This window comes from Ovis canadensis, chromosome X (genome assembly GCF_042477335.2).
Source record: "Ovis canadensis isolate MfBH-ARS-UI-01 breed Bighorn chromosome X, ARS-UI_OviCan_v2, whole genome shotgun sequence".
Taxonomy (NCBI): Eukaryota; Metazoa; Chordata; class Mammalia; order Artiodactyla; family Bovidae; genus Ovis; species Ovis canadensis.
In genome coordinates, this window is record NC_091727.1 from 24,171,328 (window position 1) to 24,190,307 (window position 18,980).

At 38.1% G+C, this 18,980-nt stretch overlaps 1 protein-coding gene across 1 annotated transcript in view; it reads left to right on the forward strand.

Annotated features, from left to right (window-relative positions):
- Positions 1-18,980, forward strand: part of POLA1 (DNA polymerase alpha 1, catalytic subunit) — a 291,484-nt gene that overhangs the window by 23,828 nt on the left and 248,676 nt on the right. The window contains exons 13-21 of the mRNA XM_070289875.1: positions 319-393; positions 1,278-1,416; positions 2,146-2,300; positions 6,984-7,068; positions 9,062-9,123; positions 11,172-11,261; positions 14,873-14,989; positions 16,158-16,333; positions 18,461-18,590. Of these exons, the coding sequence (XP_070145976.1) occupies positions 319-393; positions 1,278-1,416; positions 2,146-2,300; positions 6,984-7,068; positions 9,062-9,123; positions 11,172-11,261; positions 14,873-14,989; positions 16,158-16,333; positions 18,461-18,590 (1,029 nt within the window). The remainder of the gene's footprint in view (positions 1-318; positions 394-1,277; positions 1,417-2,145; positions 2,301-6,983; positions 7,069-9,061; positions 9,124-11,171; positions 11,262-14,872; positions 14,990-16,157; positions 16,334-18,460; positions 18,591-18,980) is intronic.

Sequence of the window (18,980 nt, forward strand, 5' to 3'; positions counted from 1 at the left end):
GCACTCAGTACATGTATGCTGTAATTATAATGTTTATTACTAATTTTTCTAGCAAGATGGAGTTGCTTAGTATCAAAGAGTAGCAAATGATTTAGTGCATCGACATTGTAAACATTTTTAATGTTTCATTGCCTGTCTTGAATGCAAATATTTCTACATTCTCTAGTGTCCCAAAGAAGTCTTAAACATTTTGTCACTAGGTATTTTTAATCCCAGATGAAAGGGGGGGAAAGATGCTTTTTTGGTGTATTTAATGCTTATCAATTTAATTTTTGAAGTTTCTTTGTCTTAATGATTTTTAACTATCAACTTACCCAGGTAGTGGAAAAGAACTATGCTTTTGAGATACCTGATGTTCCGGAGAAATCTGAGTACTTGGAAGTTAGATACTCGGTAAGTCAAATAAAGAAAATGAATGGATTTGGGTTGAAAATGGCATTTTCCTATTTTTGAGTTTTCAGCGGCTTTTAATTAGGAGTACTGGCAGGGCTCTTCAAACTCGCAGTTCACTGAAGTGAACTTATAGTCATGAATAATTAAAATGAATAAAATGAATTTAAATATGTAGACTATGGGTTATATTGCCTTTCTCTGCTTTCAAGTATGCATTTGTAAAAACATAAGTTGAAATGACACAACTGTTTGTCAAGTGGAACGAACGCACAAGATGGAGTTGAACATCATTAGTCTGTTGAAGTGTCCGTCTGAGCAGTGAAAAGGTGAGAGGAGAGCATCAGTAGTGTTGCCATAGTGTTGCTCTTGCTCCCGTGACAGACAAGGTCACTGTTGCAGGTTGTTAATTAAGTGGACCTTAACCTCTCTTTACTTCCGTTCTAGTGTTTTGATCTCATGATGTTGGAAAAGGGAAACTTAAGAAATGTCTGACAGTGGTGTTGTAAAGCACCATGGAAGCATTTTGAATGATTCTCACTCCCTTGCTTTCATTCTTCTAATGGAGTTGTACTTATTTGGCTATTCGTCAGTAAGGCATGTACAGAAGGCTTTGGACAGAAATCCTCTTTTGAGGGAGCTTCTTGGCCCATTTTTCTTCTAATGGGTGTCATCAAGATGCATTATTTTGTCATTGTGATTTGTTTTTGTTTCGTGCTGTGAATTGTTTTGGATTTCATATGTGGCAAATTACATTTCATATATATCAAAGAGGTTTCTTCTGGTGGTTCATAGAGAGACTTTTGTTTATTTCAAATACAGAGTTTGGAAAATGTGAAGTAATAGTTTTAAGGAAAAAAAAGATTTTTTTTCTTTGCCTTTTTCAGGCTGAAATGCCACAGCTTCCTCAGGATTTGAAAGGAGAAACTTTTTCTCATGTATTTGGGACCAACACATCCAGCCTGGAACTGTTCTTAATGAACAGAAAGATCAAAGGACCTTGTTGGCTTGAAGTGAAAAATCCACGTAAGGAGACACTTACTTTCAGAATGCTCAGTAAATTGCTAATAGATGTGGTTTTTAGACGTTAAAGACTTGGGCTCTTAATTTCAGTGTGACCACTTCCTTTTTTATGTTTGTTTCTTTAAGATTTTCCTTGAAGTATATTTGAAATCACTCTTTTGTTTTGATGCTTCACATTTTAATGGGAGGGAAACCTTAGTTAACCTTGACAGACATTCGGGCATGTCCTTCATTGTGTTGCTATCATTGTGGCCTTCCGACCTGGCTGACATGGCCCAGCTGTTCAACATGGTGAACTGCTTACTTCTGAAGGAGCGAAATTTCACTGCCCAGTGTGGGTAGTGTGTGTATGGTCTCTTACCTGGTGTTTTTCAGTATTTGCATTTATGATAGTCTGTTTTGTCTTCATAAATTTCTTAAAACTTTTTTTTTGGATTCCTCTAAGCAGTGTTTTTGTTCTTATAAACCTCTTTGGAGTCTTGGATTTTTTTGAAAAGTCAGATGAAAGCTGTGGACTTTTTTCCCAGGAAAATGAACATATATGTACATACACGCACGAAGATTTATATACAATCCAGTAATGTGGTTTATTTTTAGTTAGGTGTTATTATAAGACCTTCTCAGTAGAAGGTAGGATTGAAGACCATCTCAGTTAATTACAGATGTCTTAATTATAATGGCTTTTCTTTTTCAGCAAATAGCTATTGATTTATTGTATCTATTCTCTTTCAGAGCTCTTGAATCAGCCAATCAGTTGGTGTAAAGTTGAGGCAATGGTCTTGAAACCGGACCTGGTGAACGTAATTAAGGATGTCGGTCCTCCTCCAGTTGTGGTCATGTCTTTGAGCATGAAGACAATGCAGAATGCAAAGACACATGAAAATGAGGTAAAGAAATAGGGCAGATTTTGTACCTAGGCTTAGGGTACGATGCTTCTTGAAATTGTACAGTTCCTCTGTAAGAGAAGGTTGTTTTTTGTGGAAGGGAAAGAATACTAATTCACTGCCAAACTCCATTTTGAAGAATGAATTGAATTTGATGTTGGAGCTTTTTTCCCCAAAAGACTTAAATTGCTGGACTGACTTTTTGTTTTTTAAATGTTTTTTATTTTGGAGAACTCCACATGGACATAGAATAATATAATCAACTCCTCTGTACCCATCACTCATATTCACCAGTTAGCAAGATTTTGTCACACTTGTTTATCACCCCCCTTCTTTTTTTTCCTCCTGAAGTATTTGAAAGCTAATCTCAGACATTGACCATTTTACCCTTATATACTTTGGTATGCATCCCTTAACAGGCACACTTTCTTATAGAATACCATTTGTTGTTGTTGTTGTTGTTCAGTCTCTTAAGTCATGTCCAACTCTTTGCAACCCCATGGACTGCAGCACTCCAGGCTCCTCTGTCCTCTGCTATCTTCTGGAGTTTACTCAAACTCATGTCCATTGAGTCGGTGATGCCATCCAACCATCTCATCCCCTGTTGTCCCCTTCTCCTCCTGCCTCTCAATCTTTCCCAACATCAGGGTCTTTTCTAGTGATTTGGCTCTTCATATCTGGTGGCCAAAGTATTGGAGCTTCAGAATCAGTCCTTCCATGAACATTCAGGGTTGATTTCCTTTAGGATTGACTGGTTTGATCTCCTTGTAGTCCAAGGGACTTTCAAGAGTCTTCTCCGACACTACAATTCAAAGGCATCAGTTCTTTGGCCCTCAGCCTTCTTTATTGTCCAGCTCTCACATCTGTATGTGACTATTGGAAAAGCCATACCTTTGACTGTGTGGACCTGTGTCAGCAAAGTGATGTTTCTGCTTTTTAAGTTACTTATTTTTATAAATTTTTTGTTACTTCTTTTTGCTTCCTCTTTTATGAAATATCATTATAAACTCATGGACTTTGTATATACTTAGTATATTTCAATCTGTTGCAATCAATAATTTTTTAATTTGCTGCTTAAATTGTCTCTTTTTGGTCAGTGGGAACTTCTTTATGTTTGCTTGTAAAATCCTTTTGGCATTGATAGGGATCTTTTTTAAAGCAGCATTTTGGCAGTGTTTTTTCCTTTTGTATGTGATTTGAACTTTTAATAATAGTTGATATAGTAGATAGTTAATAGTTAAAGTGTTAGAGGAAAGTTTAATTAGTTTAAAAAGATCCTTCATCCAGAGTGAGGTTTCTAAATACCATTTCCCAAGAAAGGAAATGGGGTTTTGTGAAGAAGTAGCTGATTCAGGGCAGTAATTGTCCAAGGTAAGCCTGGAACGTCTTGTTATACCAGAAGGCATGGACATTATTAAAATCTACTAAAGGCATGTCAGAAGGACTCAGGAAACAACTTGAATAGTTTCCTTTGTCAAAGATGGAGCAATTTGAGCATGTATAACTGCAACAGATTGAAACACATGACTTCATAATGATACTGTAAACACAGGACTACACTGTTCACTGTGAAGTAAGCTAGGGAACCAACTCATTATTTTGAAAATTGGTAAATGAATTGAATCAAACATTTATCTTGACTTTTTTGAACATACATTGTACCTCAGGTAACCAAATGATCAGTGGAGGGAGGTTTACCTTCGTAGCTTTCCAGTTAGTAAATGATGAAGGAAGAATTGCATCTAGCTGCTTTGCGATCCATAATGAGATAAATGATCTAGGTTTGATATCCAGAGGCTGCTAATATCAGTAGAACAGAGGTAATCAGACATGACATGATAACTAGTGGTGGTAATGGTGGTTTAGTCCATGATGATCAGTAGCAACTCCAAAGAATTCTTGCCAAAAATTGAATCAGGTTTTGATTAATATAAATATAAATATGAATATACAGGCTGTACAGAAACAGGAACATGTTAAATGATTCTTGGGATACAAGCAGCAGAATTTATAATGGGGGACACTATGGGATAAAGCAACCCAGTTTCTTCAACAAATAAATTGTAGAGAAGTAACAGAAGCAGAAGATATTAAGAAGAGGTGGCAAGAATACACAGAAGAACTGTACAGAAAAGAGCTTCACGACCCAGAAAGTCATGATGGTATGTTCACTCACCTAGAGCCAGACATCCTGGAATGTGAAGTCAAGTGGGCCTTAGAAAGCATCACTATGCACAAAGCTAGTGGAGGTGATGGAGTTCCAGTTGAGCTATTTCGAATCCTGAAAGATGATGCTGTGAAAGTGCTGCACTCAATATGCCAGCAAATTTGGAAAACTCAGCAGTGGCCACAGGACTGGAAAAGGTCAGTTTTCACTCCAATCCCAAAGAAAGGCAATGCCAAAGAATGCTCAAACTACCGCATAATTGCACTCATCTCACATGCTAGTAAAATGATGCTCAATATTCTCCAAGCTAGGCTTCAGCTGTACGTGAACTGTGAACTCCAGATGTTCAAGCTGGTTTTAGAAAAGGCAGAGGAACCAGAGATCAAACTGCCAACATCCGCTGGATCATCGAAAAAGCAAGAGAGTTCCAGAAAAACATCTATTTCTGCTTTATTGACTATGCCAAAGCCTTTGACTGTGTGGATCACAATAAAATGTGGAAAATTCTGAAAGAGATGGGCATACAAGACCACCTGACCTGCCTCTTGAGAAACCTGTATGCAGGTCAGGAAGCAACAGTTAGAACTGGACATGGAACAACAGACTGGTTCCAAATTGTAAAAGGGGTACATCAAGGCTGTATATTGTCACCCTGCTTATTTAACTTCTATGCAGAGTACATCATGAGAAATGCTGGACTGGAGGAAGCACAAGCTGGAATCAAGATTGCCAGGAGAAATATCAATCACCTCAGATATGCAGATGACACCACCCTTATGGCAGAAAGTGATGAAGAACTAAAGAGCCTCTTGATGAAAGTGAAAGAGGAGAGTGAAAAAGTTGGCTTAAAGCTCAACATTCAGAAAACGAAGATCATGGCATGTGGTCCCATCACTTCATGGCAAATAGATGGGTAAACAGTGAAAACAGTGTCAGACTTTATTGTTTTGGGCCCCAAAATCACTGCAGATCGTGACTGCAGCCATGAAATTAAAAGACGCTTACTCCTTGGAAGGAAGGTTATGACCAACCTAGACAGCATATTGAAAAGCAGAGACATTACGTTGCCAACAAAGGTCCGTCTAGTCAAGGCTATGGTTTTTCCAGTGGTCATGTATGGATGTGAGAGTTGGACTGTGAAGAAAGCTGAGCGCTGAAGAATTGATGCTTTTGAACTGTGGTGTTGGAGAAGACTCTTGAGAGTCCCTTGGACTGCAAGGAGATCCAACCAGTCCATTCTAAAAGAGATTAGTCCTGGGTGTTCATTGGAAGGACTGATGCTGAAGCTGAAACTCCAATACTTTGGCCACCTCATGTGAAGAGTTGACTCATTGGAAAAGACTCTGATGCTGGGAGGGATTGGGGGCAGGAGGAGAAGGCTGGATGGCATCACCGACTCGATGGACATGAGTTTGAGTGAACTCCAGGAGTTGGTGATGGACAGGGAGGCCTGGTGTGCTATGATTCATGGGGTCTCAAAGAGTCAGACACGACTGATCAACTGACCTGAACTGGACTGAATAGATGGGGAGGAGTTGTGCTGAGACAGTTTTATTACATGTCAACCAGTTGCAAAGTATGTTGATAAATACAGTTGAGAAAGTTGGGAAGACACAAGAATTTGAATCCTGCCAGGATATTTAATCAGGGCTTCCCTGATAGCTCAGTTGGTAAAGAATCCACCTGCAATGCAGGAGAGCCCACTTCAGTTGCTGGGTCAGGAAGATCCCCTGGAGAAGGGATAAGCTACCCACTCCAGTATTCTTGGGTTTCCCTGGTGGCTCAGCTGGTAAAGGATTCACCTGCAATGCGGGAGACCTGGGTTCGATCCCTGAGTTGGGAAGATCTCCTGGAGAAGGGAAAGGCTACCCACTCCAGTATTCTTGCCTGGAGAATTCCATGAACTACAGTCCCAAGGGGTCGTAAAGTGTTGAATGTGACTGAGCGACTTCATTTTCACTTTCAAGGAATCACTGTTTATTGACTTAGCTGGCATGATTGTATTGCATATGAAAAAACTTTTTTAAAGGCAGTCAACTGGGTATGATTTTAACCCTCCAGGGGTCCTTTAGCCATGTCTTGGACAGTTTTGATTGTTACAACATGGAGACTGGGGAGTGGGGAGTGACGCTGTTGGCAGCCAGGGGAGCTAAATTTCCCACAATGCACTGAGCGGCTCCAACAACAAAGAATTATTTGGCCTAAAATGTCCACAGTGCTGAGGTTGAGAAACATTATTCATATATGAGAAACTGCTGAATTATTTCTGGATAAAGTGATAGGTAAGGATTTTGCTTCAAAATAATGTGGGGTAGGGCCATTTATGAGTTGATAATTTAAGCTGGACAATTAGTATATGAGAGTTGATTTTATTATTTAATTTTTTATTTAAATACTTTCATAATAAAAGTTAAAATATTATTATGAATTAAAATCTATATCTTTTTTTGTTCTTGGTGGTTTTGGTGAGAATGCAGACCACATAGTAGGCATCTGATAAGTAATTTTCTTTTCTGCAGATTATTGCTGTGTCAGCGTTGGTCCATCACAGCTTTGCATTAGATAAAGCACCCCCACAGCCTCCCTTTCAGTCACACTTCTGCGGTATGTATTTTTTAAGCTGGTTTACTAATGGCTTAATTTTTGTTTTTCTTGTTTTTTCTCCAGCTGTTGGTCAGTAACTTCAAAAAAATATTTTCAAGGGTAACTAGTTCATACTGCTAAGCAAATCTTTTTTTACATTGAAGTATAGTTGATTTACAGTACTGTGTTAATTTCAAGTGTATAAGAAGATTCACTTTTACATATATCTTTTCAGATTATTTTCTATTATAGGTTATTATAAGATATTTGACATAATTTTCTGTGTTACGCAGTAAATCCTTGTTGCTGATCTGTTTTATGCATGGTAGTTTATTAATCCCATACTCTAAATTTATCATACTCTTATGTATTTGTCTATTCTCTTAAGATTTACTCTTTTATAAACTTAGAAAATTGAGGTATAACTGACATGTAGAATTAGTTTCAGATGTACAACATAATGATGCCATATTTGTACATGTAGCAAAATGATCACTACAATAAGTCTCATTAACGTCCATCACTGTAGTTAGAATTTTTTTCCCTTGGTGATGAGAACTTCTGCGATTTTCTCTTTTAGCAACTTTCAAATATATTGTACAGGATTATTAACTGTAGTCACCGTGCTGTACATTACATACCCAGGGCTTATTTAGTTTATCACTAATTGTACCCTTCACCTGTTTCATGCAACCCCCTCGCACTCTACCACTGTCTGTTTTCTGCATCTATGAGCTCATTTTTATCATTTTCTTTCGTTTTTTGAATCCACATTTAAGTGAGATCATATATTTGTTTATTTTTCTCTGTCTTATTTCTCTTAGCATAATGCTCTCTAGATCCATCTGTGTTCTTGCAAATGACAAGTTACTGTTTTCATTATTTTCAGATAAATACTCAGAAGTGGAATTGCTGGATTATATGGTTGTTCTGTTTTTACGTTTTTGAGGAAACTCCATACTGTTTTCCACAGTGACTGCATCAGTCTAGATTCCCACCAACTGTGCACAAGGATTTCCTTTTCTCTCCATCCTCTCCAACACTTGTTATCTCCTCTCTTTTTGATAATAACATTTCTAACAGATGTGGGGTAACATCTCATTGTGGTTTTGGATTTCTCTGATGATTTGTAGTGTTGAGTATCCTTTGCTGTACCTGGTGTCCATCTATATAATGGCTATTCAGCTCTTCTGCCCATTTTTTGATTATTTTTTTGTTATATACAGTTTAAAAATATATATATATATTGGATATTAATGCCTTATCAGATATATGATTTGCAAATATTTTCTCCCATTCAGTGGGTTGCCTTTGCATTTTGTTGATGGTTTCTTTTGATGTGTAGAACTTTGTACCTTGGTATAGTCCTACTTGTTTATTTTTGCTTTTGGTGCCTTTGGTTTTGGTGTCAAATCCAAAAAGTCATTGCTAAGACTGATGTCAAGGAGCTTACTGCCTATGTTTTTTTCTAGGAGTTATATGGTTTCTGGTCTTGTATTCAGGTTTTTAATCCATTTTGAGTTAGTTTTTTGTGTATGGTATAAGGTAGTGGTTCAGTTCTTAATTGTTTTGTGTATGGCTGTCCAGTTTTCCCAATGTACTTTTTAGAAGAGATTGTCCTTTCTCTATTGTATAGTCTTGGCTCCTTAGTCATAAATTAATTGACTATGTTATGCACTATGTTAAGTTTATTTCTGGGCTCTCTATTTTGTTCCACTGTTCTATATGTCTGTTTTTATGCCTGTACCATACTATTTTCATTACTGTAGCGTTGTAATATAGTTTGAAATCAAGGTATGTGGTGCCTCCTGCTTTGTTCTTTCTCAAGTTTGCTTTGGCTATTCAAGGTCTAATGTGGTTCCATATGAGTTTTAGGATAGTTTGTTTTGGTGATTCTTTAGACATTAAGGAGAATTTATATTAAGACGGTTTCCATTCAGAGACATTCAGTGTATGTGTACTTGAAATTGGATGAAGACAGGTGTTAGAATCTTTATTTTTTTCCTTTTTACAGTTGTGTCTAAACCAAAGGACTGCATTTTTCCATATGATTTCAAAGAAAGCATTAAAGAAAAGGTAAAGAACTCATTATTTATTCCTTTTAAACATGAAATATCTATTTGTTTAAAAAGAGAAGAGGAGAATGCTGTGGATTAGTAGAAATAAGCTGTTTTCTGTGTTAATTTGTTAGACCTATTCTTGTTAGATTGGACTATGGCATTAACCCATTAAAAATGTATTAGAAGTTTAAAACTGAAAACGTTTAACAGTGTTTAAATGTTTCACCTCCTGGAAATAATAGGATTTGACACCTTATTAATAGATGAGGGTTTCAAACCTCCTTCAGATAGCTTAATTGGAAGCTTTTCCAAAATTGCATGATGACTTGATTACTGTTTTGGGTAAGTATTGGCTAAAGCCTGCCCCACCCTCTCACCCTCACCTCACTAGCTGGAAGGAAGTCAAGAGAAGTTGAGGATGCTGTGGATATTAAAGGTGACATTTATTGGGAAGGTTGTGGGATGGCTATATTTGATTAGTGATCTCTAAGCTTCCAGTATACTCCGTGAAGAAGTTTTCATGGATCCTTAAAATGGTGGTGGAGGGGGGGAGTAGTATAATATGAGGTTTTCATAAAAGTTCAGTTCAGTTGCTCAGTCGCGTCTGGACTGTAGCATGCCAGGCCTCCCTGCCCATCATCAACTCCTGGAGTTTACTCAAATTCATGTCTATTGAGTCGGTGATGCCAGCCAACCATCTCATCCTCTGTTGACCCCTTCTCCTCCTGCCCTCAATCTTTCCCAGCATCAGGGTCTTTTCACATGAGTCAGTTCTTCCAACCAGGTAGCCCAAGTATTGGAGTTTCAGTTTCAGCATCAGTCCTTCCAATGAATATTCAGGACTGATTTCCTTTAGGATGGACTGGTTGGATCTCCTTGCTGTCCAAGGGACTTTGAAGAATCTCCTCCAACACCACAGTTCAAAAGCATCAATTCTTTGGTGCTCAGCTTTCTTTATAGTCCAACTCTCACGTCTATACATGACTACTAGGAAAACCATAGCTTTGACTAGATGGACCTTTGTTGGCAAAGTAATGTCTCTGCTTTTTAATATGCTGTCTAGGTTGGTCATAACTTTTCTTCCAAGGAGTAAGTGTCTTTTAATTTCATGGCTGCAGTCATCATCTGCAGTGATTTTGGAGCCCCCCAAAATAAAGTCTGACACACTTCATAAAAGTAAATGTATTCAATATAAAGAATTTCATTTTTGGAGAGTATGTTTTTTCCTTTATGAAATGCCTGTGTTGGTAAATTTGTAGGTTATTTTTGTTTTTTTAATGTCTTCACTTGACAAAATTAATAGCAACCTTACTGGGTTCCACTTTAAAGTTTGAGAAGTCTAGTAGTCTGGGGGTACTATTGGATCAGGCTGTTATTTGTAAAGTGCCCTGAATTAGTAAGTAAAATGATCTAGGAAAATTCCATTAGAGTCAGGCTGACTTTTTTTTAGCTGAGCTAGTTGTAGAAAACATAGCCATCAACTTAAGTCTTAATAAAGTGTATCTTTTGAATACCTGATTTCTGTTGAGTTGTGTAAGCCTTTTGTGTGTAGCTAGGTTTTATTTATGCTTAAGACGGTTGTAGTTCTTACATGTATGTTTGTTTTTAGTCTAGTTTCTTATTTCTGGGTTTTTATACTGCTATTTGGGATTAATTTCTACAGTCCTTGGGGTCTCTTTATGTGGTAAATACATAAACAGCAAAGTCTACCAGGAATTATATAGGAAATTAAATAATGTTTTTGATAGGTTCTCTTTTTCTTATGCTATAAAATGTGTCCAGATGCACAAGCATGTCCCTGTGGAGGGACATTTCTGCACTTGATAGTGCTCAGTACTTAAAATCTTGCTTCATTCACATGCTTATTAGCAGAATGAGCTCCTCAGAGATTTTTGTGCAAGTATTACTGTGAAATCTAGAATTAGGAATTACATTGCCGCATTTTGTTTTGAAATGGGTGGTTTTTTCTTTTAAACCCTAAGCAATCTTACCATGCTTAAGCAGGAAGCCAGGGAATAGTACTTGAGAGTAAAGATAAGTGACTGGTATGTTTTTCTCTAACAGAATGTGAAGGTTGAGGTCGCTGCCACGGAAAGAACACTACTAGGTTGTTTCCTTGCAAAAGTTCACAAAATTGATCCTGATATCATTGTGGTAAGTAGATCTTTGATCATGTCTTGGTGAAGCTCTTGATTCTTTAGTTCTTTTCAGTGTGCCTTGATTGGAACTTTTTGAGCAACAGAGAATCTTTTCAGAGTGAAGTGACCTTGTGAACTGGTAGGAATTCGTCTACTTTCTGCTAACAGAAAGGAGAAAAACCCCAGCCCACTACAGGGTAGTTTTTTTTTTTTTCCTCTAATAGAAAAGCAACTCATGAATTACTCTTGAAGTTTAGGATACTCCTGTTACTTACAGTTAGAGCGCTGCCTGGAAGAAAAGTAAACTCATGTCAACTGTTAATAGCTTCAAAATTTTGGCATAGAGGCCCAGCTGTTATAGTGGTCACAGGAGTGAATTTCTTTGGTTTGGTGCATATCCCCCAAATTTAAGTATTTTAATTTTATGAGCCCAGTGGGTGTCTGTGACATATTCTTTTGAGAGATCATGGCTAGGAGTCTTTTTTTATCTTGATGACTGAATATGCTCCTACTAACTAATAAGAGGTCATAAAATAATTCATTGAGTTCTTTGCCCCAGTTCCAAAGAGCCCTAAAACAACATTGTGCTTTGTTTCCTCTAAACATAGGTTTTAGGACTTAGGTTGTAGATGCCTTAATAGGAGTTCTGCCTTTTGTCTTGGGTTAATAGAGCAGTCAAATTATACTGTGCTTTGGGGATTTTTGGAGGGAAGCAATATAAATGCCTGTATTTTAAGTGTAATAGCAGTAATTTAGTTACATGGAAGCCTTGTGAGAAATGTTTGCCATACGTTTCTGTGTTCATTTTTGTTCTTGAACCCCTTTCTGGATGAGGTATTGAGAGCCTATAGGTTGTTACCAGTGTCTCTGTACCTGCTTCCCTAACAATCTCTCAAGACCCATCTTGAAAGCGCTAGGAAGATTCTGTCCATGGTGACCTTGTGCGGTCCTCTGGCTCAGCACCAGGCCTACATCCAACCTACTAGCATTCTCCCTCTTGGGCCCTAAGGAGACATCATGGTATCTAGGGGTAGCTGGCCTGCCTTAGGGTGTTAGAGCCGAGACTGTGAGAAATCCGAACCAGAATGAAAGAATCCTAACATGAGTTTGAGTCCCTAATCCCAGGCATGAGAATTTGGAAACGAGACTTGCTCATGTCCTTTGGGTCTCTGAGTTTAATAGACAAACTTACCATCAATATAGTGGTATGTATCTTTAATTAAAATTAATAACAAGTAAATCTGTTTATTAGTTGATTTTAAACTTGATATAGTTGATTTTGCTAGTTTAGTTCAATCACTCAGTCATGTCCGACTCTTTGCGACCCCATGAACCGCAGCACGCCAGGCCTCCCTGTCCATCACCAACTCCCGGAGTTTACCCAGACTCATGTCCATTGAGTTGGTGATGCCATCTAACCATCTCATCCTCTGTCGTCCCCTTCTCCTCCTGCCTTAAATCTTTCCCAACATCAGGGTCTTTTCAAATGAGTCAGCTCTTCGCATCAGGTGGCCAAAATATTAGAGTTTCAGCCTCAACATCAGTCCTTCCAATGAACACCCAGGACTGGTTTCCTTTGGGATCGATTGGTTGGATCTTCTTGCAGTCCAAGGGACTCTCAAGAGTCTTCTCCAACACCACAGTTCAAAAGCATCAGCGCTCAGCTTCTTTATAGTCCAACTCTCACATCCATACTGTTGACAGTAATGTCTCTGCTTTTTAATATGCTGTCTAGCTTAGTCATAACTTTCCTTCTAAGGAGTAAGCGTCTTTTAATTTCATGGCTGCAGTCACCATCTGCAGTGATTTTGGAGCCCCCAAAAAATAAAGTCTGACACTGTTTCCACTGTTTACCCATCTGTTTGCCATGAAGTGATGGGACTGGATGCCATGATCTTCGTTTTCTGAATGTTGAGTTTTAAGCCATCTTTTTCACTCTCCTCTTTCAGTTTCATGAAAAGGCTCTTTAGTTCTAATTCACTTTCTGCCATAAGGGTGGTGTCATCTGCATATCTGAGGTGATTGATATTTCTCCTGGCAATCTTGATTCCAGCTTGTGCTTCTTCCAGCCCAGCGTTTCTCATGATGTACTCTGCATAGAAGTTAAATAAGCAAGGTGACAATATACAGCCTTGATGTACTCCTTTTCCTGTTTGGAACCAGTCTGTTGTTTCATGTCCAATTCTAACTGTTGCTTCCTGACCTGCATATAGGTTTCTCAAGAGGCAGGTCAGATGATCTGGTATTCCTATCTCTTTCAAAATTTTCCAGTTTCTTGTGATCCACACAGTCAAAGGCTTTGGCATAGTCAATAAAGCAGAAATAAGATGTTTCTCTGGAACTCTCTTGTTTTTTCGATGATCCAGCACATGTTGGCAGTTTGATCTCTGGTTCCTCTGCCTTTTCTAAAACCAGCTTGAACATCTGGAAGTTCATGGTTCACGTACAGCTGAAGCCTAGCTTGGAGAATTTTAAGCATTACTTTACTAGTGTGTGAGATGAGTGCAATTGTGCTGTAATTTGAGCATTCTTTGGCATTGCCTTTTTTTGGGATTGGAATGAAAACTGACCTTTTCCAGTCCTGTGGCCACTGCTGAGTTTTCCAAATTTGCTGGCATATTGGGTGCAGCACCTTCAGAGCATCGTCTTTTAGGATTTGAAATAGCTCAACTGGAATTCCATCATGTCCAGTAGCATTGTTAGTAGTGATACTTCCTAAGGCCCACTTGACGTCACACTCCAGGATGTCTGGGTGTAGGTGAGTGATCACACCATCGTGATTATCTGGGTCGTGAAGCTCTTTTTTTGTACAGTTCTTTGTGTATTCTTGCCACCTCTTAATATCTTCAGCTTCTGTTAGGTCCATACCATTTCTGTCCTTTATTATGCCCATCTTTGCATGAAATGTTCCCTTGGTATCTCTAATTTTCTCGAAGAGATCTCTTGTCTTTCCCATTCTAGAATAAGCATAATTCACACGATGGAAATTATTAGTACAGACTTGGAAAATATGGTTATCTTTTTGAGTTTTTTTTTTTTTTTATTCAGGATAGTTTTGTTTCAGTGTTTTCAACAAGTTTCTTATTTGAACTATGGAGTGATATCTGTTTATTTTGTTGCATGTTGATTAAAAGTCAAAATCAGTTGTGTTTGAACTCAGTTCTTTAAGAAGAAACTGGATGTACTTCCCGAGTTTTCTAAGAAGTCTATGTAAACTGTCACACAACACAGCTGGGTTCTTGGTTGTTAAGGAAGTAAAATGAAATTATTTGAATACAGCTTCTACTGATGACCTGAAAAGTATGGGACATTAAAATTTGCATTTTCCTGAGAGACTGTGAGGTGTAAGTTGCAAATTAAAAGACATCATATGAACCTGGCATCAATTAGAATAAAATAAAGTTTATTCCAGCAATCTGCTTAGCAGCCTTGTTAATGTCAAGGCTAATGAATGCTGCTGATGAATAAATTCCTGAAGAAGAAAGGACCCCTGTCGGAGGTAAGCTCATGATGCCTTCAATTAGAGACCAGAAAAAGAAAGGGCAGAGAAATTCTATGCATTATGATGATAAATCCTTTAATTTGTGTTTCTTTTAATGTTATTGGCTACATTCTTTTTCTGACTAGGGTCATAATATTTATGGTTTTGAACTGGAAGTGCTACTGCAGAGAATTAATGTGTGCAAAGTTCCTTTCTGGTCCAAGATAGGTCGGCTGAAGCGATCCAACATGCCGAAGCTTGGGGTAATCATAATTTTCAAATCTTTCTTCTCTGTTTTGGCTTCTGTATATTGAGTAGCTACCAGGTTGCACCTTGTGCTTTTTTGATTTGGAATCAGGACTGCCTTATGATAGGACATTTTAACTTTGGCACTAAACACCTTTTCCTTTGAATTCAGCATTTTATTAGTAACCACTGGTAATTTTAAAATTTAACTTTTAGAATCTAGAGATAGCACGTGCTTATTAGCTCCACTTGGGCATCCCTAAGAAACAGCTGTGGGGTTCAGGAAGGAGATGGGAAGGAAGAATGGGAGGGATCAGACACTGAGTGGGCTGCATATTTGTCCTCTCTCTGAGCAATTGCAGGTTTAGGGGTACATTCTCACAGAGGGGACAGAGCTTGTTCAAGATCCTAGAGCTAGTAAAGGCAAGAACTATAATTTTGAACCCAGGCCCCATCTGACTTTTGGAAGGCTTGTCCCTTTTCATTCTGCCTGCTTGCTTGATAAAGGGGGCTTGTGGTGGGTTTTGGATGAAGCACCTTCATTTCCTAAACTCTGACACTGCTCTTTGCTTGAAATCTTTACTTAAATCTTACCAGTGAACCAGAATGCTGCTTCATCAGAGAACTTAGGAATCTGTACCTTTTGTAACATTCTCCAGAGAATTCTGCTGCTGCAGATTGGAGTTGGGAGCCAGTGCTCTTGCTTCTTTTCCTGTTCATCTCTTTAAGACAATAGAGTCGTTATTAACACATCATCCAGATGCTGGCATTGCTTACTCCTTACCCGCTTCAGGGTTCTTTATATGGCATCTTCTCAGTGTGGTCTACCCTGACCACCCTGTTTAAGATGTAGTTCCTGCAAATTCCTTGTTCCCGTCACCATGTTCTATTATCCATATACTTATTACCTCCCAAAATTATATAATTTTTTTAGTTGTATATTTCAAATGAGATCAGGTATCTTTTCTACTTTGCTAACCGCTGTATCCCTTATATTCTGAGTGTCCAGAACAGTGTCAGATACACAGTCAATGTTCAAAAATATATGAGTGATGGCTGAATGAATGCATGAATGGAAGAATGAAAGTTTCATCATTGTAGTTTTGGGGCTAGTCTCAAATCAAGTTAGAACGAAATGTCAGTGTCTGCTCTTCCATGGGATTTGCTTTTTGTCCTCACCTGTAGGGCAGGAGTGGATTTGGTGAAAAAAATGCTACCTGTGGCCGAATGATCTGTGATGTGGAAATTTCGGCGAAGGAACTGATTCGGTGTAAAAGCTACCATTTATCTGAACTTGTTCAACAGATTTTGAAAACTGAAAGGATTGTAATCCCAATTGAAAATATACGAAACATGTACAGGTATGATCCTGGATGCTTCAGAATTTCTCTGTCTTGAAATTAACTGAAATGCCAGAATCATCCTTAGGCTGGAGGAACAGGAGCGTGTGGTGCTGTGGAGGGGAAAATTGTCTGTCTTCATGTCAGCATCACATCTCCATTCCTTTAGTGATGTGAATTATTTTGCCTTTTGAATTATTCTAATTTTATCATAATATCTCCCTCATTTAACACCATCTTGATGTTTCCTGAGAGCAGTTTGGAAATTGATGTGATATTTAGGTTTCCACCCTTAATTCATTAATTTAGAAATTAATGCAAATATTTTGGAAATATAAAATCTGAAAAGTCATTCAATTATCTGGAGATATTGCTGCTTATTTCTTTTTTCCAGCCTTGTTGAGGTCAAATTGACAAATAAAGATTGTATTTTATTTAAGGTATACAGCTTGATGTTTGATACACATTGTGAAAAAAATCATGACAGTTAAGCTAATTAACACACTCATCACCTCACACAAGCACTAATTTTTTCTTTTCTTTTTTGTGATGAGGACACTTAAGATTTCTTCCTCTTAGGAAGTTTCATGTGTATAATACATTATTCACTGCCATCGCATTGCTATACATTAGATTTCTGGAACTTAATTCATTTTGCATAATGTAAACTTTTGCTTGATTATTTCTTACATAAGGTTTCTCCTACCCCTATGGCCATTTTGCATTCTTTTCTGCCTGTTCCTCCCGAGTTCTCAAACTGCTTTTCTTTCTGACTGCGCTCCCTGCCTGGGTGATCTCATCGAGTTGCAGGAATTTCAATACCACGTGGGTGCTGATGCCTCCTCTGAGTATATCTTCACTTTGGACGTCTCCCCTGAATTCAGACTCATGTCTCTACCTCCCTGTTCTGCTTAATGTCTGATATGAGCCTCCAACTCAGCCTGTTCCACAACTGAGCTCCTGACTTTCTCTTCCTTGTTTCTCTTACTTTTCCAGTATCACTGGAAACCTCCAGAGTCATCCTCAGCCTGGAACCTCTGAGGCATCTATGATTCCTTTCTCTGACATCTTATGTTCCATGCATCAGGAAATCCTGTCAGCTCCATCTTCAAAATATGTCTCTATGCCACTTCTTTTCTCTTCACTTGGACCCACCCTGGTCCAAGCCACCATCCTCTTTCTCCTGGGTCACTGGGTCTTATATTAGCCTCCTTACTTGTCTCTTTGCTTTTGCCCTTGACTCCTTGTTGTCTGTTCTCAACCCAGAAACGAGAGTTTCTGTGCTGAAGTAAAGTTGGATATGGCACTGTACTTAAAATCTCCTAGTGACTTTCTGTTTCATTCAGAGTAAAAACCAAAGCACTTATTTTGACTTAAAAGGTCTTATACAGTGGGTATCTCTGCCATTAATTCTGTCCTTATCTTCTCTTATTCTCCATCATTCTCTGTATTGCAGCCATTGGTCTTGTTCTTGATATTGGAACTGCGAGATTTATGCTCAGACTAGGGCATACTTTTTTTTTAATTAAAATTTTTTTTTGAATGTGCTGTTCTGTCTGCCTGGAATGTTCTTCCCTCAGATTTACCCATCTGAAAGAATTACCCTCTCACCTCTTGTGGGTCTTTATTCTCAGTGGACTCTTCCTTGGTTCCCTAACTAAAATTTGTCTCTGCTCTTGACCCTTAATATTCCCTTCTTAACTTTTCTTCTTAACACTTAGCCTTATTTAACATACCACATATTAAAATTTTAAGTTGTATCCTACCTCCCCCATAAGGATAGGAATTTTTGTCTCTTTTGTTCACCGCCAGAATTTAGAACAATGTCTGGCATAGAGTGGGTATGTAATACATATTTAGTGGATGAAATGAATGAAAGGATTTAGGGCGTTTTCAGATTGTAGTTAACATATAACTTTATCTTAGTGTGATTTTTTTTGTTTGTTTTAGAGAAAGGCATTGGGATCAATGGTATGAATGAATTCCTAATTTCATACTGACCTTATTTTAAATTGTTTCCAATGTGAGGTGCCATTGGCTCTGAAGTTACATAACCAAAAATTTTTAATAATGCTTTATGAAATTCTAATTTTAATCATTGTTTCTTTTAATTACTTGATTCTGTTTCATTCTTACTTTTCTGTACAGTGACTCTTCTCATCTGTTGTACCTGTTGGAGCACACCTGGAAAGATGCCAGGTTCATTTTGCAGATCATGTGTGAGCTAAATGTTCTTCCATTAGCATTGCAGATCACTAACATCGCTGGGAACATTATGGTAAATTTAACTTAGAAAGGGGAAAAAGCATTTCCTGTTGGATCCAGTGTTTTCTTGGGGTAGTTGTTATATGATAATGAGTCTAAATGCATGCTTATAAAATGAGTAACTTGTATTTTGAAAGCTGGGCTTCTTTTGTAAAATGAAGAACTGCTTGGGAGAGGGGGAGGAAAGCCAGGTGCAGTGTGTTGAAATTTGGGGGAACATAAGGATTGTCTCTGACATCTGGATGTGTCTGATTTGTGGAATGGTCCATTTGAGAGTAAAGAAATAGTCGAGTTGTGGGTATTTTAAGCTCTCTTTGTCTCCTTTTAACTGTAATGCTTAAAGAAGCTGCTGGAAATAATTAATACCCCCCCTTTTTTTTAAACCAGCCCTTGATATGGTGAG